This window comes from Pogona vitticeps, chromosome 5, assembly GCF_051106095.1.
Source record: "Pogona vitticeps strain Pit_001003342236 chromosome 5, PviZW2.1, whole genome shotgun sequence".
NCBI lineage: Eukaryota > Metazoa > Chordata > Lepidosauria > Squamata > Agamidae > Pogona > Pogona vitticeps.
In genome coordinates this window covers 92,529,900-92,551,903 of record NC_135787.1, presented here as the reverse complement: position 1 = coordinate 92,551,903, position 22,004 = coordinate 92,529,900, and the positions used below count along the sequence as shown (strand labels likewise).

At 40.0% G+C, this 22,004-nt stretch overlaps 1 protein-coding gene across 1 annotated transcript in view; it reads right to left on the bottom strand.

The window, feature by feature from the left end:
* The window catches only part of SLC2A9 (solute carrier family 2 member 9), a 203,114-nt gene that overhangs the window by 57,677 nt on the left and 123,433 nt on the right, over nt 1–22,004 (bottom strand). Inside the window, exon 10 of the mRNA XM_020814683.3 lies at nt 7,929–8,004. Coding sequence (XP_020670342.1) covers nt 7,929–8,004 — 76 coding nt within the window. The remainder of the gene's footprint in view (nt 1–7,928; nt 8,005–22,004) is intronic.

Sequence of the window (22,004 nt, the reverse complement as noted above, 5' to 3'; positions counted from 1 at the left end):
CCTGGCTTGTTTGCCTCTCCACACACATCAAGAATTGTCCTCTGACTCTGGCTTTCAGTGCTGATTGTCATCCCTTTGGCTTGGCTTCTCTGCGCTATACCTGATATTTATAAGTGGATGATCCATATTTATCAGTGGATGATCCTGTGATTGTCACCCTTAGACAATTTGTCAAATTGCTCAGTCACTGCAGCATCAAGAGACATTTTGTGGCTTCTATGGATAATAAAATTAATAATATTATTAATAAGGTCCTGATTTTCTTGCTAAACTGGCTCACCGAAAGAAATGTGGCCCTCTAGATAAAGGTAAAGGTTCCCCTTGACAATTTTTGTCCAGTCGTGTTCGACTCTAGGGGGCGGTGCTCATCCCCGTTTCCAAGCCATAGAGCCAGCATTTTGCCCGAAGACAATCTTCCGTGGTCACATGGCCAGTGTGACTTAGACACGGAACGCTGTTACCTCCCCACCAAGGTAGTCCCTATTAATCTACTCACATTTGCATGCTTTCGAACCGCTAGGTTGGCGGGAGCTGGGACAAGCGACGGGCGCTCACTCCGTCATGTGGATTTGATCTTACGACTGCTTGGTCTTCTGACCCTGCAGCACAGGCTTCTGCAGTTTAGCCCACAGCGCCACAGCGTCCCTCCACCTCTGTCCTTATTAAATGGTTTGCAAGATCAAGCTACCTTTATTTTTACTATCTTAATCTTTCTGCTTTTTGATGGAGACTTTGTGAAATCAAGGAAATACTTCATGTAGTATTTGTTTGATCCTTTTTAGTATTTGCATACTTGTTTTTAGCTTTAAATATTGTCTTGTGATTATGTAAGGTACATTGAGTCCTTCTTAAGGAGAAAGGAGAATCAATCAACCAGTCAATCCATTGATGTGGTATATCTGCATAACCTTTATGGGTAGGATCCAACAGTACGTAGATCACCACTAGTGGAACAGAGGTATCCAGAAGAATCCTCTCTTCCTACTGCAACTTTCCATTCATTCATTCATTCATTCATTCATTCATTCATTTGTTTTATTTACACCTCATCTTTCTCTCAATAAAGGGACTCTCTGTGGTGCTTGAAATCTCTCTGGAAACAGTTTTCAGGAAGCACAGAGGGGAGGGGAGAGGAGGGGAGAGCAGCAAGGGAAGAAAGAGGAGGGGAAGAAAATCCTGAAAATTCTCCTGGCACCACATTGGCGTTGGGTTTTAGTAGTCCCTTTTCATCATTCCTTTCTTTAGTAGGGATAGATTAAGAATTTCATCAAATTAATTTTTTCTGATAATAACTTACCAGAATTAACAAGTTGCTTCATGAGATTTGTCTATTACATGGGGGCACTCACGATGCCGATTCATGCCCTCATAATCTCAAGAATAGACTACTGCAGTGCTTTCTACATGGGCTGGTGCAGAGACTTCAACTGGTCCAAAATTCAGTGGCCAGATTAATAACTGGGGTGAAGAAATTTGAGCAGATCTCCCCCACTCTGGCCGTCCTTCATTGACTACTGGTTTGTTTCCGCATTGACTTCAAGGTTATGATGATAACATTTAAAGCCCTAGACGGTTCAGGACCTAGATACCTATCAGAACACCTGCTGCCAGCCAGATTTGTCCGTAATACCCATTCCTCACAGTCAGAGCGGTTGAGGGCCTTGACCCCAAAGGAGGCCTGGAGGGAAAGAACTAGAAACCAGGCCTATGGAACAACCTGCTGACTGAGATTCGTCTAGCACCCTCGTTGGATGGATTCAAAAGAGCATTGAAGACCTGGCTCTTCCACCAGGCTTTCCCGGAGCACTAGGATCTTGCCCTCCCTTTTTACCATTCTTTTTGCTATCCTCTCCATCACCCTTTCCACCACCTTACTGCCATCTGTTTTAATTTCTGATTTGCTATTTATTAACTTATTTTTATCATGTTTTTAATTTCTTTCTCCTTATATTGTTGTTAGCCACCCAGACTGGCCTGGTTGCCAGATGGTGCAGGATATAAATTCAAATAATAAATAAATATTATTGTAAAGCCATGGGTCCCATTCCCTAAACAACATATATGATGCACATACCTTTTGATTTATATTTTGCAAACTGAAATGTAGAGGTAGTAACATAATCTCATTCATGCAGTGTACAATGTAAATTAGACTAATCTCATGAGCAAATGTAACATGTGAATCAGCAAGAGCATCTATCATTTAAGAAAGGGATATTGACTGATTTCTATTTTAAAAAAGTATAAAACCCATTAAATACTTGATTGACTTAAGAGTGGTCTTAATCGACTAGATAGGCGGGATATTAAATAACTAAATAACTAAATAACTAAATAATAATAATAATAATAATAATAATAATAATAATAATAATAATAATAATAATAATAATAATAATAATAATAATAATGTGGAAGCTGCAGCTTTCAGTTCAGTTATATGAATATATATGTCTTTTGCTATTTTAATCTAAATAGAATAGGCCATAATTACTGTTGTTGTGAATATATGTCTTTTGCTACTTTAATATAAGTAATCTAAATAAAATAACCCAATATTACAATTTTTAGTAACAAGATCCTCCAGAAGGCTCAAGAACAGCTAGTTAATGAAAGGATCAGAAAGGTACACTTCATCATAGACACTCTGAAATACAGTGTAGGCCACCTTCACCAAGAACTACTTTCCACGCTACCCAAATTGACACTAGATGCAGTCCTAAATTTTGTCCAAAAAGCACAACTGGCCCAGCATTTCAAAGGCAAAGTGAGGCAAACCAAGAAATTTGATACTTTTCCGGAAAACAGTCAGTAGGGGAACTTGACAAGGAGAACAACAAGGGGACCACAGCAGAGAACACAAAGGACAAATGAGTGAAGAATCTCTCAGACAGGGAACTCACTCAATCAGAGAGGGAGGTCTTACCCAAAGGCCTAAATTTGGCCATCACACCGAAACAGATCCCAGTTGTGGACTTCATTACAGCCACAAAATTGGCTACCCAGAACAACAATCTACCAGTGTCGGAAGCTGAACAAATCCAGATAATTTTTGGGGTGTGTGGCCTGGAGCAAAATGGCAAAAGGTTAAATTCCCAAGAGCTGCTGCACTGGTGAAAAAGAAGGCAGAAAAAAGAACAGTCCGATGACTCATAGATAAGTAATACTTTGTGTGATATGAAGCATTGGGAGAAAAGTGAAAGTGTAATAAAGGATGCTGAAAGAGCAGCCATTGGAAAAGGGGACGGGGAGCTTCGGTAACAAGTGGAAGGAGACGAAAGAGGAGAGAAAAACACCCTGTCCCCTGATTACTAGCTGTGAATTTGAAAGAGAAACATTCAGTTTGCTGTTAACAACTGTTGAAGCTCATGAAGCTCAAAGGAATGTAATCAATTACTTTAAAAACTTCCGACTGACGCCCATGGGAAGGGAAAAAAAGAGTCTCAGACTAAAGTACTAACTAGATGTTTAGATGAAGTGCCTGTAATAATGATTGTTGCCTATTCTTGCAGTTTAAAATATTAAGAAAGAAAGAAAGAAATATAAACAAAACTGATAAATGAAACTAAATTATCTTGACATGAATAATAAAGCTCTGCAAGACTTTTAAACTACTCTTGAGCTCCAGTTGCTGGGAATTTGTATAATTACATCCAGATTCATTGCAATTGCTTTTTTCTTTGGATTGTATTATTGCTGTAGACTCTCTTAAAAATAAAGGGAACTGTGTAGAAGCTTGGATAAAAAAGATATTAATGAGACAAGGAAGGTCAAGACAAAAGGAAATCAGAGTTGCTGTGAAAAATATAAGAGAAAATAGAGTGGTTTGGAAAAGAGAAAACTCTGAATCAGGTTCAGTATCCAGATCGGGATCCAAAATTAAACCTTCTGACCATAATTTAAAGAGGCTATATGAGGCTGCAACAGAAAAAAAAAGGCACAGAAATTGCAAAAAAAAAACACAAGAAGGAGGACCCAGACCTGAGCTAGAACGTACTGACACTATTTCACATATTAATGAGAGTGTTAAAGCAACAGATGAAAGAATACAGAACCTTGACAAGAAAATGGACACAATACAAGATTACAAAAAAATGCAAGAGAATTATTGACCTAAAGACTCAGATGATAACACAACAGGATTTGTCACGAAGGTCAAACATAAGAGTTAAAGGCTTGGAGGAAGGTGCTCCATGGGAAAAGGAGTTATTGAAAATAATACTAGATTGGTTAAATAACTGGAGAAAGTTTGATACTGAACGAGCCCATCGTGCATCAAGAAAAGTCAGAGGTCAACCATGTCACCTGTTCGTAAATTTCACCAAATACAGGAAAAAAAGAATTTGTGAAAGTGTTGAGAGAAAAGCCAGAATATCTTAAAACCAAAAGTGGTTTTCAAGGACTATTGGCATGAAGCAATGGCATATACACATGAAAATTTATAGATTAGGCATCTTTCAGTCTCAAGAGACTATGGTAACATGCTGTGAATAGAGGTTTTGGAACAGCATCTAGTGTGGCTGACAAGGCCAACTCGAGAGTGACAATCCCTACCACAATGAAGACAAATGCAATCTGTCCCCTGTCTAGCTCCCTTATTTTGCTAGTTTTCAGGACTGCCTCTTTACTTCAGCCTGCTGGAAAAGTGTCTCTTCAAAATGGGAGAGGCCATGAAGCACTGCCTGCCTCCAGATGTCAAGGTTTCCCATGTGTTGAGGTCTATTCCTAAAGCCTTTAGATCCCGCTTGCAGATATAATTGTATCACAACTGTGGTCTCCCTCTGTGGCGCTTTCCCTGCACTAATTTTCCATACAGGAGATCTTTTGGAATCTGACCGTCAGCCATTCTCACAACATACCCGAGCCAACATACACATCGCTGTTTCAGTAATGTATACATGCTAAAAATTCCAGCTCGTTCTAGGATGATTTGGTACTTTGTCCTGCCAGGTGATACCAAAAATGCATCGGAGACAATGCATATGGAATGTATTCACCTTCCTCTCCTGCTGTGCACAAAGGGCCCAGGACTCACTGCAGTGCAGAAGTGGACACAGGCTCTATAGACTTGGATCTTGGTAAATGCTGTCAGCTTCTTATTAAGCCATACTCCCTTTGTGCGTCTAGAGAGCCTGGTAGCTGCTTTTGCCAATGTGTTTATCCAGCTTGACATCTAGGGAGAGAGTGTCAGAGGTTGTTGAGCCAAAGTACACGAAATCATGAACAACCTCTGATTCTTGTGTGGAGATGGTAACAGAGGGAGATGGGTCCACGGTCTGGCACATGACTTGTGTTTTCTTCAGGCTGATTGTTAATCCAAAGTCTTGGCAGGCTTTGCTAAAACGATTCAAGAGTTGTTGGAGGTCTTCAGCATAATGGGCAACAACAGCTGCATCATCGGTGAAGAGGAATTCCCACATGCATTTCAGCTGGATTTTGATCTTTGCTCTCAGAGATTAATGAGCTTTTCATCTGATCTAGTCTAGAGATAGACACCTTCTGTTGCAGTTCCAAAGGCGTGCTTCAGCACGACAGCAAAAAAGATCCCAAACAGAGTTTGCACGAGGACACAGCCCTGTTTCACTCCACTTTGGATGCCAAAGGGTTCAGATGTTGACCCATCAAAAACAACAGTGCCCTTCATTTCCTCGTGAAAGGATATGATGATGTTAAGGAGTCGAGGTGGACATCCAATCTTGGGAAGGATTTTAAAAAGGCCATCCCTGCTAACAAAATCAAAGGCCTTTGTGAGATCTATGAAGGCCACTAAGAGTGGCTGGTGTTGTTCCCTACCTTTGTCCTGCAACTGTCTGAGGGAAAATACCATTTCAGTGGTGGATCTATTACCTAGAAATCCACATTTTGATTCTGGATAGAATCTGTCTGAAAGCATCTGGAGCCTCTTCAGCACAACACGGGCAGCTTCCCTACAACTCTGAGAAGAGAGATGCCACAGTAGTTATTGCAGTTGCCCTGTCTCCTTTGTTCTTATACAATCTGACAATGTTTGCATCCTTCATGTCCTGTGGTACTCCAACTTCCCTCCAGCAAAGACAAAAGATTTGGTGTTGATGATGTCTTTACAGCACTTCAGCAGGGATGTTATCCTTCCCAGGTGCCCTGCCGGAGGCGAGGGAATCCAAGGCTACTTTTATTTCTGCTAAAGTTGGTTCGCTGTCCAACTCTTCCAAGAGAGGAAGGCACTCAATATTATCTAATGCGATGTTCCCTATGGGGGAATTTCGCTTTGCGATGATCGGTTCCCTGCTTCGGGAACTGAGCATCGCAAAGCGACGATTTTAAAACAGCTGATCAGCGGTTTTAAAATGGCTGCTGGGTAAACAAAATGGTCACCCGCTGTTTTCTGGGATGGATTCCTCGCTCTGCAGCCACTGAAAATGTCTGCGTTATGGAGGATCTTCGCTGAACGGTGAGTTTTAAGCCCATAGGAAAGCATTAATCAGGTTTTAATGCGTTTCTATGGGCTTTTTTATTTCGCATTGCAATGTTTTCATTCTGCAGCGATTTTTGCAGAACGAATTAATGTCGCAATGCGAGGCACCACTGTATAATGTTTTTAAAAACTGTAAACAAAAATAGATTTTATCACTGACAATGTAAGAAAGATAGTGTATGTGTGTTCATTAATCTCCTGAACCAGCAGATATTAACTTTGAAATTTTCAGTATTGGACCATACTGAACTGCCCAATGTGTTTCTGTACATGTTGTTGGAAAGAAGCAAGCTAAATTTATACACAGGCCTACATAAACAAATACATTTATGCTTCAGTTTTAAACAAGAATACAGAACTCCCCTGTTCCTTTAATCTGCCATTGCTTCTACTTACTTGTATAAAAACTTAAGGACGTCTTTATTTCAAATTGTTGACAGAATTAAAGATGGTGGGGGAAGGAAAAAACAATGACGACATAGTTTCTCATTTAAAAAATTAATACATTTGTTTCAATATGAGCTTTTCTGGATTAAAACCCATTTCTTCAAACATTGTATAGATTTTGATCCATAACAGTTCACATAGAAACAAATCTACTGAAATGCCACAATATTTTATCCTTTTCCCTTTAATTTTGTTTCATTTTCCCCTTCTTTAATTTTGCCAACATGCTGAGAGAGCTAACACGGCCACTTTACTTTATATTAAACTTAATTAATGACCTGCCTTGTGAGCTAATTGAATGCACACAAAAAATCACAGAAGAATAGGCACATTCAGCAACCAAAAGTCAATCAAAAGGAAGTACCATGAGGTAGGGTAACTGTACAAGAAATACTGTGAACTGTGCAAAAACACTGCCTGTATTTTTCTGGTTCATGCTCACTATTGCAGTCTTAGGCAGGTCTTCTCCCTTACATCAAGGTACCAGAAAATTTCGAAGTAGATTATATTTGAAGGTCTCAATGTTTGAGACAAGAAAGGTATATTTACATTCTACTGAAACCAATACAAACCAACTGCACCTAATCCTCAGACAGGGTATGATTAAAGAGTTGTATGACACTAAAAAAAAGTAAGATGTTTCAATATGAGCACACCTCCTTTGAAAATCAGGGCATGTGTTGCAGAACTATACTGAAACTGTTTTGGGGACTTCTAAACTCACAAGTAAAGCAGCAAGCATTTCGCAAGATTAGATCAATGATGTTCAGTGGTATCTCCCCTACTCACTTATTCAGAGCAGCAATAGCACTAATAAATATTTCTGTTAATATTAACATGACATATACTGCATTTGATCTTTTTCTTGTTTTCCTAATTGCATCTTGACCAACATTTACAGACAAGAAAAGCAAATGTACACACCATATACTTATCAGCAGGAACACAAATGCAATAATATTTTAATCTGAATAGCTGAACATTTATTTAACAAATGTACTGGAATGAGGGGTGGGGAAAACATTACCTGGTCCAATGCAAAATGATGAAATTATTGCAAGAATGCAGATTATACTGAGGTATCGAAGCCAGATCGCTTGTTCCTAAAAAACACATTGCAGTGTTATTGTTGTTAGTAATGTGTGAAACATATGGTAGATAACCCATCCTAGTAAATGCAAAGAGATGTAACAGGTTTCTGCAGTTTGGCACTGTAAGCTATATCCATAATAGTGAAAGATTTACATAAAAAGAGAAACATGGTTTGCATAATAACTTGGTTAGAAATCTTTGGGAGGATTTGGGGGCAGTTTATTTGCCAGCGAATACATTTTCAGAATATCAAGTATAATATAATATAATATATAATATAATATTTTAATATCAAACATTGAGTATGAGGCAATATGTTCACATCACACCTCAAAATCCAGAATGGCTATCAGACCCAGGGAAGTTTAGGCCAAATAAATTTGGTAGTCCTTAAGATACCTTAAGGATGTTTGTATATAGAACAAAATTTCTACTGATCCAGCTTGGTGCAAGTCTTCAAGTCAATTATTTGTTTAAACCCTGCTTCAATGTAGTATAGACAGAAAAATGTCTGGAAAGTAATGTTATTGAGTTCAATCCTGTTAGATATAGGAACCCAAATCAAAGTATATCTGACATCAACTTACTCTTAAATGATTTCACTGTTAGAACACTCACCACCTCCCATGGTAATTGATCCATTGTTGTACCATTGTTTAACACAGTGGTTCTTAACCTTTGTTACTCGGATGTTTTTGAACTGCAACTCCCAGAAACCCCAGCCAGCACAGTTGGTGGTGAAGGCTTCTGGGAGTTGCAGTCCAAAACTCCTGAGTAACCCAAGGTTAAGAACCAGTGGTTTAACAGGCAGGCAATTTTTCTTGATATAGAACTGAAATATGTCTTCCTGTAACTTGAGTCCACTTATTATGCATCCTGCACTCTGGGATGACTGAAAACAGATCCTACTTGACTTCTGGATAACAATCTTTTCAGTATTTGACCAGTGCTCTCATATCTCCCCTTAGTCTTCTTTTCTCAAGCCTAAACATGCTCAGTTCTTTCAGTCTTTGCTCATAGGGCTTGAATTCCAGTTCCCTCATGATCCTTGTCACCCTCCTCCAAACTTGTTCCAGTATGTCTGCATCTTTCTTGAAGTACAGCATCTAGAACTAGGCACAGTACTGAAGATGAGGCCCAATCAGTGCCTAATAGAGGGAACAACAAGTTACCTACCTGTAAATAATGTGGTTTTTTGAGTGGACCTCTGTGATTCACACTATAGATAATCCACACATGCACAGAGCCTCATCAAAATATTTTAGAGCTTCTGCGGTAGCAAAAAGATACATTAGTATCTTGGTATATGTACCTTGGCACCAAGGCTCTCCCTTCAGTAGGTTAACTGCTGCATAAAGAAAAAGGGCATGATAGTGGGGGGGCTGGATCTGGATGTGTGAATCATAGAGGTCCATTCAAAGAACCACAATTATAGGTAGGTAATCTGTCCTTCTTCATGGCCTCTGTGAATCACACTATGGGTGACTAACAAGCTGTCTTACCCAGAGGATGGTGTCATGCCAAGGTAGATAATAAAACAGCACACCCAAAAGCAGCATCAGATTTCTGCCAAGTGTCCAGTCTGTAGCGACTGTTAAACATGAATGGCTGTGACCATGTGGCAGAGGCGCAGATGTCCAGCAGGGGATGCCCCAAAGAAACACCATACATGTTGCCAATGCCCTGGTAAAATGAGGGTGGATACTCTGTGGCACTAGAATTAGAGCAAGTTGATAAGCAAACTGGATTGTACATGCAACCCACTTGGATATTCTCTGCAAGGTAACTTGAAGATCCTTGGCAGGAAATTGGAAGCTGACAAAAAGTTGAGCTGAACGTCTGAAGCATTGAGCGTGGGCTATGTAGAAGGCCAGGGCCCATTTTACTTCCAATGTATGGATAATCCTTTCTTGAGGAGTAGATAGAGATGGAAGGAAGGAAGGAAGGAAGAACCAAAGGTTGGGACAGGTGGAACTAGAAGATAAGTTTCGGTAGGAAAAAAAATCTACAAAAATGTTAACCTTATCTAGGTAAAACTGGAGATAAGGGTAGTCAGACCTTAAGGTCGCAAGTTCACTAGCACGTTGAGCTGACATGATGGCCATAAGAAATATTGTTTTGAAGGTAAGTAATCTGAAGTTGGTTGATGCCAGGGGCTCAAATGGAGGCCTTGTCAGTTGTCAAAGGACCAGTGTCAGTTGTCAATGACCATTAAGGTGGTGGAGGGCATACATCTGGGTATAGGTGTGATAGTCCTTTGAGGAAATGTTTTAGAGTAGGGTGTTTGAAAAACTTAGCTGTCGGAGAGGTTGGTGGTTGATAAGCCACAATTGCTCAAAGGTAGACTTTGAGGGATAAGAAAGATCCTTAGTTTTTAACTGCAATAAAAAAAATAAGACAGTGGTGAGAGAAGGGATGGTTAAGGAAAGGGATGATGCTGCAGTAAAAGATTGAAATTTTCTCCATTTGTTCATATAAGCTTTCCTGGATAAGGTTTCTTTGCCTGATGAATGACATTCATCGATGAGGCTGAATCCTCCACGCTGCGAGATGAAGGGCAGGAAGATCTTGGTGAAGAATTAGATTTTTGTTCTGCGTGAGCAGGTGAGGCAGATGGGACAGGTCATAAATGCTGGATGACAGGTGGTGAAGAATCGGGAACCATGGCTGCCATGGCCACCACAGGGCTATCAGGATAGCATTGAGTCTGTCCTGTTGAAGATGGACTATGACCTTGTGGAGAAGTGGGAATGGTGGAAATAGGTAAGTGAGCCAATGAAAGTGTCTCCACGTGAGTTCTTGCCTACTCCTGTACAGGAGCAGTAACTCTCGTATTTCTGATTTATCTGAGGGGCAAAGAGGTCGATGCTGGGTGTGCCCCATCGTTCACAGAGGGAGAGAAAAACTGATTGATCTAGCTCCCACATGTGGGCTTGAGAATCTTTGCAACTGAGCAAATCCGCCAGATTGTTGTCCTGAGCGGCTATATATATTGCCATGAGACAAATGTGATGAGAGGGGCACCATTCCCACTGGTTGACAGCAAGGTATAAAAGACTTGGGGAGTGAGTGCCTACTTGTTTGATAATATAATACATCCTGGTGGTGTTCTCTGTGGCTTTTTGAACCATTTTGCCTATAAGATGGTTTTTGAGAGCTTTGTAGGCTTTTATTATTGCCAAGAGTTCTAGCTCATTGATATGGAGCAGCTTCTCTCTTTGTGCCCACTGGGCATGGATTTGCAGGGGTCTGCAATGGGTACCCTAGCTAGTAAGGTGAGCATCTGTAGTAACCTGGATTTGTGGAGTTGTTGAAAAGGCTATTCCATCCCCAGGTTATGAGTGGAGCGCCACCATGCAAGTTGGGAGGCGAGTTCTGGAGTTACAAGAGCATATGTGATGGATCTATCAATGGGTTGAACAAGGCTAATAACCATGCCTGGAGTGTTCACATTTTGAGATGAACATGCTGAACCACAGCAGTCATGGACGCCATAGTGCCTAAAACATGTTGGACTGTTAGCGCAGATACGAGTGCATGAGGAGTGAAGGCACTTAGTAAGGAAATTAGATTGAGGTGTTTGTCTGTTGGAAGGAACACCCAAGCATGTTTGGAGTCTAGAACTGCTCCTATATAGTGAGCCAGTCTTGTGGGTTTTAATTTGGATGTTTGCAGATTTACTGCAAGACAGAGATCCTGGAGAAGAAACAAAGTAAGGTGAATGTCTCGTTGTGCTTTGTGACGGGAGTGTGCTACGAGCAGCCAGTTGTCGATGAATGAGAAAATGTGCATTTTGTGAAGTCTGAGTTATGCTGCCACATCACCATTTGGTGAATACTTGGGGAGCGTTGCAAATCCAAATGGAAGTCTTTTGAATTGGTAGGCCTGAGTTCCGAGTTGGAAGTGTAAGTAAGGCCTGTGAGAAGGATGGATGGAGACGTGGAAATAGGTCTATGGAAATAAGGTCTGTAACTGTGAACCAGGCTTTTTTGCAGAGTAAGGGAAGGATGGACTCGAGGGTAATCATGCAGAACTTTGTGGTAGTAATGTATTGATTTAGCTCCCTCAGGTCAAGGATGGGGTGAAGGCCTCCATCTTTTTTGGGAATTGTGAAATAGCAAGAGTGAAAAACCTGTGACTGCATGTTGTAGTGTTACTGGTTCTATGGCATCTTTGATTGGTAACAACCGTATTTCATCCTGTAGAGTTTGTGACGGAGGTGTGATGTATGCGATGATGGAGGAAGCTAGTGGAATTCGATACGGTACCCATTCCGTATGATGGAGAGGACCCAGGATCTGTGGTGATGTTTTTCTATGCAGGTAAGTGCTTCCAAATGGCAAGAGGAGAGGTGGAAGATAATATTGGGATCTTGGCCAGTTGGACGTCATTGCGCCTAGTTGTGGTTTGTAGGCTTGGTTTGACTCAGTAAGGTTGTTGTTTATACAGTAGTAAGACACATAAGATGTTTGCCTTTGAGATTCTTGTTGAAATATTTGATAGGAGGTGTAAGAGTGGCACCATTGTCTGTGCTAAGGGTGTTGTTGGTATGTGGGGTAAACTCCCCAACACCTGCCAGTTGTCCTCTTTTTCTGAATATTCTCAAGAACGTTGTTCGTCTTAGCATTGAAGAGACCAGCTCCATCGAATGGGAAGTCTTCAATGCATGCACACACGTCCTTGGCTAGACCCACAGTTCTAAGCCAGGAGAAACATTGAAGCACTACAGAGGTAGCCATTGATTTAGACATGGCATCAACTGTTTGTCTTGCAGATAGCATCTGTTGTTTCACCACTGAGAAACCATCTTGTTGAAAAGTTTGTGCTAAGACCCTTTTGTCTTCAGGGACAGCATCAATAAAGGTAGACATTGTCCCAGAGAAAATGTTGGTAGGCGCCCATAGCTCCCTGATAGTTCGTAACTCTCATGGTGAAAGTGGCAGAGGAGTATAGCCACCTGCCCATAGAGTCGATGTGCCTGCTGTCTTTATTAGGTGGTATTACCATTTGTCTGTGTCGAGAGTGAGATAGTGAAGCCTTGACGAAGATGGAATTGGGAATGGGTTGTTTTTGTAAAAAGACTACCTGGGTCATGTACTCGATAAAAGTTGTCTATGCATTTTGACACTGAATGGGATGATGCTGGTTTGGTCCAAGAATGCCTAGCTGTACTCAGGAGAGAAGGGAGCATAGAGAGATGGATTGGTGTGGTAGTATCTGTCATGATATTGAAGGAGAGTGGGACTTGCAGTCAATGAGAATGAGAGAAAATGGAGTCTGTTAGGTTTCAAAGTGAAAGGAGTTGAAGACATGGGAATGTGGAAAAAGCTGAGAGGCTGTTTTTCCTAATTTACAGCCAGGCTGGTACAGAGTGAATCCTGATAAAAGTGCAAAGTCGAAGAGATCTCAGTGCAAAGACCTAACAAATTCCTGTCTAATTGGAATGGAGATAACACACCTGCATCTCCATGAGAATTGGAGGTGGAGTGGACATGGTTTACAGCCATGAAGGAGGTCCGAGGAATATAGAAAAATGGACAATAGGTTATGTTTGAGAGACCATTTTGTTGGAGAGGACTTTTTTCCTAAAAGAAGTTCATGGTGGAGTGTGTTATGTAGCTGAATGGTACAGAATGTAGCATAGTAAGACAAGAAGGAGGTGGGGTTAGCCCACCTTAGTTCATCTTTGTAGTGTTTCTTATTTTAATGGGAAGCAGTTGCTTTATTTAACTATGATAATCTTTTGAACATGTCTTTATGCTATGCTTAAGCATATAAACTTTCTATGAAACTATATTTTCATAATAAAAATAATTATAAAAATTCTAACTGAGGACTAGTCTCTTGGACCAGCAAGGTTTGGCTAAATCCCAAAGAGTAGTAAAGGTCATTGATTACTTACCACAGAGAAGTCCTATTTAAAAGAGCTGTTGTGAGTTCTAAGGAATCACAAAGCCCATGTTGAAGTACTTGCAAAGTGCTGAGTAAAGTGTCCTTTAAGGGTCAGGCTTGTTCAAGGCACAGATGCTATGCACTGCTGAAAGTTGAGGACTTGCCTCAGCGTAAAGTGGAAGATTAGAGGCCTGTGGAACTCCCTGCCTGAATGCCATATGCTCCTTAGGAAGACTTCAGGATCCCATGGTGGCAGTAGTGGGATTCGAATGACCTCAGGTGATTGAGAGACTATTGTAATGGAAACAGTTTTGCATGTTCAAGGGGCTATAGAATAAAGCAGTTTTTCCTTAATTTGTTATTTTTGCTTATGCAATATGACAGACAGAGGGTATGGGAAACCTCTGCAGGAACATCTACCACAAGAGGTGGTGAAGGCTGGCATTGCAGAAACGGGAAACTCCAGCAGTAGAGGGGTTATCATGGTTTAGGTTATTGAAGCTAGAATGTAATTTCTAAATGGGATTTGTAGTCATGGAATTGTGTAGAAGGAATCCATCCTAGTCTGTGTGTCATGAAACTGTAATTTTTTCTTAGAGCTAGTTGGAATTTTCCATGTAGCAGCCTTGGCCAAAGATGATAATGACCAAAGACATAACATCGAGGAAGAATGTCAACAACACCTACAATCCCATGAGAAAAGGAGGTGGAGAGAGATGAGCAGTCCTTCGTCCTGATTGGCTTACATCAGTGGAAAGTGAAGAAGAAGGTGTTTCCAGCTTGTGAAGAAAATGACAGGATGGTGTGTGTGAGAGAGAGACCTTTTGAAAACCTTTTTTGATTTTTGGATTTTACCTTGGATTATGGATTTTTGAATGGACTCTGGAGTTCCCATTGCTATTGCTAGGATGTAGTTCATAGCAAAGGATAGAGAAAGGGCGCTCAGCCTTGCCCACCTTTCTAGATAGTAGAGTTTTCTTATTTTAATTTTATAGCTGGGATTTGTTATATTTCTAACTACCTTAGTTTATGGAAATGTATTTAAATACTATGCTTTGCAACAAACTGAATACCTCTAAATCTTTATTTTTCTAATAAAACAATACTACTTAAAAACTTATGTTTGGTCTTTTGAGCAGATAACCTGCTTAATTACTTTTTCTATTTAGGTCACAAGTATGCTACTGAGTCCAATTAAGTACCTGAGTTTTGTTGGTCTTGGCAGACTCTGAGACTCATGGTTTTATCTTTGGTTTTCTAAGTTAATTGTTAAGTGGGAACAGACCTGCGAAAAAGGATGGCAGTGGGACAGCCTGGCTGTAAGAATGACTCGTTACAGGTGTTATAGGGGTATGCTGAACCCAAGACCCTCTCTGTTCCGGCCCTAGCATTCTCTTAGGAGAGCTGAGTGCTTACATGGTGGCAGCGTGGTACGGCTTACATGCTGGGCTTTGTAGTACCTACATGGTAGCAGTGTGGCTAATTGCAGTTAAAAACAGCAAATGCTAATTTGCAGGAGCTCTGATCACTAGAGTGTGGCAGAGTGGAAGTATTGTTTTCTGGCAGTGTGCATTTTGAAGGTAGCAACCCAGGCTGTAGCTACCTGTACAGTAGCTAAAGTGTCTTGTAACAAGGCTTTAGCTCAGGCTAAATCTGGTAAGAGACCAAACCAAATGAGATTCAGTTTGCATTTCCGTAACTTGGTGGAGAAAAGTAGCAAGATTTCAGAGTGTGTCTGTTTAGTCTCAGCTGGGAGACTGACAGTTTTGTTTTTCTTCCCTATGCTGTGCTAATTGCTTTGGCAAAAGCAACAAACAGAGAAAAGGGAGGATGGGATGAGTCTTTACAGAAGTTCATCCCTCATTGAGCTAAATAACCCAAACATGGTTCAGCAAACTTTAGATAGATTTTGAAAGCAGTGGAAGACAGATATGTGACTCAGAGAGGTGCAAGGCCGAGAGTCACAGGCATTTCCAGTTCTTTTTAACTACCTAGTGGATTACAAAAGGGCAATTTAATGTCCAATTTTCCCATGGAAACAGTACAACAGAATCTTGCAGAAGATCCAGACCAGATCTGGAGCAAATTGAGGGAGATGGAAACCAAAGAAGAGCAGCAGGAGGATGTCAGAAGGGAGGAAATTCCAGTCCAGATGGGCCTGCGAGCTGATGAAATTCCTGAGGATGTCCAGATGCCAATGGGAGAAGCTTTGGCAGATGCCAGCCGGGATGTTTATGATCTAAGGAGCCTGAAATTACAAGGAGGTGATCACCTGACGCTGATAATGACTGACTTCTTGGCTTGTCAATGACAGATGATGAATGCTCAGCATGCTGGTGAGTTGTTGAACCAGGAATATAGAAAACAGAAACTTGCTTTATTATGTAGAGAGACCATAGAAAGAGAACGTGTCAAAGACTCTTTAGAGAGCTATGGCTAGGAAAATTTGCCTTTTTACCAGGAGGGTGATGATGTTTTATCTTTCCTGACAAACTTTGAACTGGCCTGTAAAGATTTGAATGTGCCAATTCAGCTGTATGTTAAATTGCTTCGTACTCAAGTGTCAGGACAGTTAGCTACAATCTTAGCTCGCCAAGGAGACAGAGATATTCCCTGGCAAGATTTTAAAACCATTGTTTAACCATGGATTTACCCCTGAAATTTTGTGTCAGCAATTTAGAAGTGTGAAAAGGAGTTACAAGGAGAGTTATTCTGCACTTGCAGACAGGACTGAGCAGATGGGCGACCAGTGGCTTGAGTCTACAGGAGTTAGAACGTTTGCTGATTTGAAAAGGTTGTTTTTCATGGAGCATTTTATGAACTTGGTGCCTGTTGAAATCAAAAGTACTTTGATGGAGAGAAATTATCAAGATTTGGAGACTTTGGCTTTAAAAACTGATGAGATACTGTCCTTTAAGAGAACTGAATATGGTGCTAAGCATAAACCTACTTCAGAAACCCCTAGAAAGCAAAGTCAGTATGACTTTCCGAAGTCTGCAAAGCCTGGATTTCAGGAAACCAGGCATACTTCATTTGGGGAGCACAGAAGCAAAACTCCTAGCCAACAGAAGCCACCTTTCAAATGTTTTGAGTGTGGGGGAGAACATTTAAAAACTGAATGTGCCAGCTAGCCAAGTTAAGAAACCAGCTAGCAAAACCCCCATTCCCGCTCCACGCAGCGTGAAGCCAACACCTAAGGTGAAATATCTAGGCTCTACCCCTCAGGAGAGCCAGCAATTGCAAACAGAAAGCAGTGCAGTTCATTTTGCTAATCAGTCAAGCCTTTTGCCTACACAAGGACAAGAAGGAGTTAACCTAACAGAATCTCCTTCGACTGCCGCTAGTAATGGAGGAATGCAAGCAGCTGTAAATCAAATTGTTCCTAGAATTTTAGGGTTGGAAATTCCTGAAATATCTACTGAACCTGTTAAACAGACTGAAACAGAACCTAAGTTCACAGTGGTGGACCCTTGTTCTTTAGTTTCTCAAGAGCAACTACTTTGGAGTAAAAAAATGTTTTCTGAGACAGTGCAACTGAAAAATTCTGGTGGTGTTATTACTTTGTGTGCCTCACGCAACATTGCAGCTGATATCAGTTCCATTAGTAAGAAATTTATTGATTCTGCATTGATTTTGAATAATTTGAGATGTCCTGTGAGAACTTATGATCCTGAAGGAACTGAGGAGAAATTTGTGCCTCTAGCTTATGTTCATTTATCGTACAAGAAGTGGACTGGTTCCAAATATATTTTAACTCATGAAGGAAAACCTGATTTCTTGCTGGGTAATGATTTGGCTTACCTAGATTATCAAGAAAGTTTAAAAACCCCAACTATTCAAGTGGTCACACATTCCCAAAGCAAACGAATTCAGGATACCAAATCTGATTTTTCCTCTGAGAACAGCTTATATGGAAAACTAATGCAACAGCAGCTTCTTGTGACCAAATCTGGTATTGCAGCTACTAATGAGATCTCTGACAGCATTAAGCCTAATGATGTCATTAAACCTGGATCAGCTGAATTTAAATTAAAGCAACTGAATGATCCTACCTTAACTGCTTTAAGGTCTCAAGCAGATAATTATGCAGTTCAACCTGTGCAACAGCAAGTTAGCTTTTTATGGGGACAGAATGGACTTTTGTACAAAAAATATTTCCCCAAGGCCAAGTTTAATGCTCAGCCTATACAACAGTTGTAGTTCAAAGAGAATACAGAGAGAAGATTTTAGACATGTCACATAACAACCCATGTAGTGGATATCAAGGAGTACAGAAAACTTTTAAGTAGAATCTCACAGCATTTTTACTGGCCTGGTATTTCAAAGACTGTTATGGACTTTGTTGGTTTCTGTGATTATTGCCAAAGAACAGGTCATCAAACTGACAAGACAAAGATACAACCAGTGGCTATTCCAAATTAAGTGTTCCAGTGTTTACAAATGGATGTACTGGGACCTTTTGTTCCTACTAAGTCTAAGAAGCGCTATATAATCTCATTTATCTGTCAAGCAAGTAGATGGATTGAGGCCTACTGTATCAGCAACGTGTCTGCCCAAACAGTAGCACGTGTTGTGGATTTGTGTTCACGTATTGGCATACCATCTCAAATAGTTTGTGATCAAGCTGGTGCTTTCAAAAGTGAACTGATGAGGAAGATTTGTGAGATAAGCGGAATTCAATTATCCTTCAGCCAACCCTATCATCCACAGTCCCATGGAATGATCGAGAGAGGTCAACAAACTTTGCTAAGGGTGATTAAGACTCTGGTGCAAGAATATGGGAAAAGTTGGAACAAACTTTTGCCTTTTGCTTTGTTTGCTTATCGCAGCGCATCACATTCTTCTCTGGGAGGATTTTCTCCAAGCGAGATTGTTTTTGGGGAAAAAATTACAAGGACCTTTGGACTTGTTGAAATCTGATTGGGAAGGAGTTATACAGAGTAGTTCTGTACCAGTTGCTGATTTTGTTAGAAATCTCCAAGAGAAATTATTAGCTGTGCAAGACCTGGCTAAAGATAACTTATTGAGAGCACAAGCTAAACAGAAGTATTTTCATGACAGGAAAGCCAGGCACAGAGAATTTGCAGTTGGTGATTTGGTACTTGTTCTGAACCCACTCAGACCTTCTAAGCTGCAAGTTGTCTGGGAAGGTTCAGGGAAAATCATTCAAAAACTGGGAAATGTCAATTACCTTGTCAAAATGGTTAATTCAAGGAGGAAACCTGTTATGTATCATGTCAATAGTTTGCAATTGCATAGAGACAGATTTGCAATGGTTTTCCAATGTCATGCTGCATGTATTCAACCTGAACATGAACCTGTTGATATGTTGTCTGAATTACAGAATGCTGGTACATGGTCTGAGAATATTGTTTTGTCTGGTACTCCAGAAGAGAGAGAAAAGCTTTTACAGATTTTAGAGCAATTTAAAGATTTTTTTTCAGACAAACCTGGCTATACCAATTTGGTCAGTCATGTTATAGATACTGGTCTAGCCCGTATAGAGCTACTGGTAATCATGCTGTTCAGATTGAACAAGAGATACAAAAGATGTTATCTCTGGGTGTAACTGAATCAGAGATCCAAAAAGATGTGACAGACCGTTGAAATAAAGTTTCACTGTTTCTTTACTCTTAGAGTAAGTACCAATACAGCTTCTTACTAACATGACTGTTTTCTATTTTTCATATAGTAGAAGTGCTTAACCAAAAGAATGTATTGACTTGCTGCTATTAGAATGTTTTCTACCTCAATGCTTTGCTAGATTAAATGCAATTTTGAATGTATTAATGTTAATCATTGTCAGTAATTGGTCTCATAAATGAGATCAAAAACCACGAAACAGGAAAACCCAGGCTTCCCTCACTCCCGATTGAAGTGAACTGCTTGAGTCAACACAGTTCCGGGACATGAACTCTTGGACACCCTGTATTTAAGTCTGTTTCGATTTTACTAAAAAGAAACCACTTAATACTGTATCTTTACTGTTCAGTGACTCAATCTTGGTAACGTAAGGCCAAATTCATTATCTATAGGGAAACTGTTCTGTTCAAAGGACTAGAAAGGCCAATTATTAAACAACATGAGTTTATTTAAGTGAACAAAGAAAACATTTCTCTACAATTTCATTTCTAAACATCAGCATAACGTACAGCACCTTCTATAAAACTTAACTATTGAAACAAAACAAAATCTAAACTATAAACTAAGGAAAATAAACTATATTCTTACGCAGTCCATATTGTTAAATCAGGTCCCTTCATCTGGATCAAAGATATTCAGCGCCATGTTTTCAGATACCTAAAACTCTCTTCTTCTCCTCTCCCTCTCTAGAGTCCCTTTTTTCCAACTTCTTGTAAATTTCTCCAATCTGCCCCTTCCTGACATACTCGACCAATCACGCAGGAAGGAATTAACATAGGGTACGCCCTACTTTCTCACCAACCACAAAGAATTGTTTATAATTCAGGTTAGACATATTTTGACTCTGCTGTGTTTTTCTCTCCAGCTGCAGCGATAAGCTTGGCGACATGAAGCTGAAAATAACTACTAGTAATTTTCCAGAACTTAGCCTGTGTCAGACTCAAAATGGATTTCTCTATGGTTAAAACATGACTACATAACCCATCTCTAATTAGAAAAATACATTTCATCACACACCCCCGCTAAATTTCTTCTAAATTTAGAACAGTTATTCTGAGCTAATTTGAAGTAAATTGATAAAACAACTAAAAGTAAATGATTAGATATGGATTATAACAAATAATAACAGCAATACAATCTTTTGGCACACCATTCAGATATATATACAAAAAAACAAGCATGTTAGTTTATTAACCACAGTAACTACTCCAACTATCTTCCATCTTCTTTAGCGGTCAGGAACATCTGGATCTTCACAGTACATCCTGGAAAGTCCATCTGCCACCACATTCAGCTTCCCAGGTATATGTTGAACTTCAAAATCAAAATCCTGCAATGCTAAACTCCATCTCAACAATTTTTGGTTCTGAGACTTCATCTTTTGCAACCAGACTAAGGCTCTATGATCAGTTTGGAGTGTAAATTTACGCTCCCATAAATAAGGCCTTAGCAGATTAAGAGACCAATATATAGAAAGAGCCTCTTTTTCAAGGATTGCATAATGTCTCTCTCTTTCCAAGAGCTTTCTAGAGAAGTATGAGATAGGATATAGGTTCCCATCTTCCCCTTGCTGTAACAAAATAGCTCCTAATCCAAATTCTGAAGCATCGGTTTGCAAAATGAAAGGCTTATCAAAATCAGGTGACTTCAGTATAGGGGCATTAATAATCTTCGCTTTTAAGGCTTCAAAAGCCCCTTGGCACTCGGGGGTCCAATTAACTCTGACAGGCTGTCTCTTCTTAGTTAGCTCTGTCAAAGGTGTAGCCAATTCACTGAAATCAGGGATGAATTTCCTGTAATAGCCAACTACACCTAAAAATGAACGCACTTGCTTCTTAGTTTTTGGAATAGGCCAATCATTGATAGCTTGAACTTTGGCTTGCAGAGTATGAATCTCACCTTGACCAACCAAATGACCCAAATACGTAACCTTCCCTTTCATCCATTGACATTTGCTAGCTTTGACAGTAAGTCCAGCTTGATGAATTCTAGACAACACAGTTTCAATATGAGACATATGAGAGTCAAAATCAGAACTGAAAATAGCAACATCATCAAGATAAGCACTAGCAAAAGGTAGACCTTGTAAAACTTTATCTATCATTCTCTGAAATGATGCTCCTGCGTTTTTCAATCCAAATGGTAGCCTTTTGAATCTAAAAGTGCCTACATGAGTGATAAAAGCGGTCTTATCTCGTGAATTTTCGGCTAAATCAAGCTGCCAGTAAGCATTCTTTAAGTCGATTATACTGATAAAATTTGCCTTGGCCAATTTGTCAATTAAATGATCCATTCTAGGCAATGGATAGGGATCTGAAACAGTAACACTGTTTAACTTCCTGTAATCAACACAGAACCTTATCTCATCAAGGATCTTACCAGTAGAATCTTTTTTCGAAACCAGAACCACTGGAGATGAGTATGGGGATGATAACTCCTCAATTACATCCAGAGATAACATCTTTTGTATCTCTTG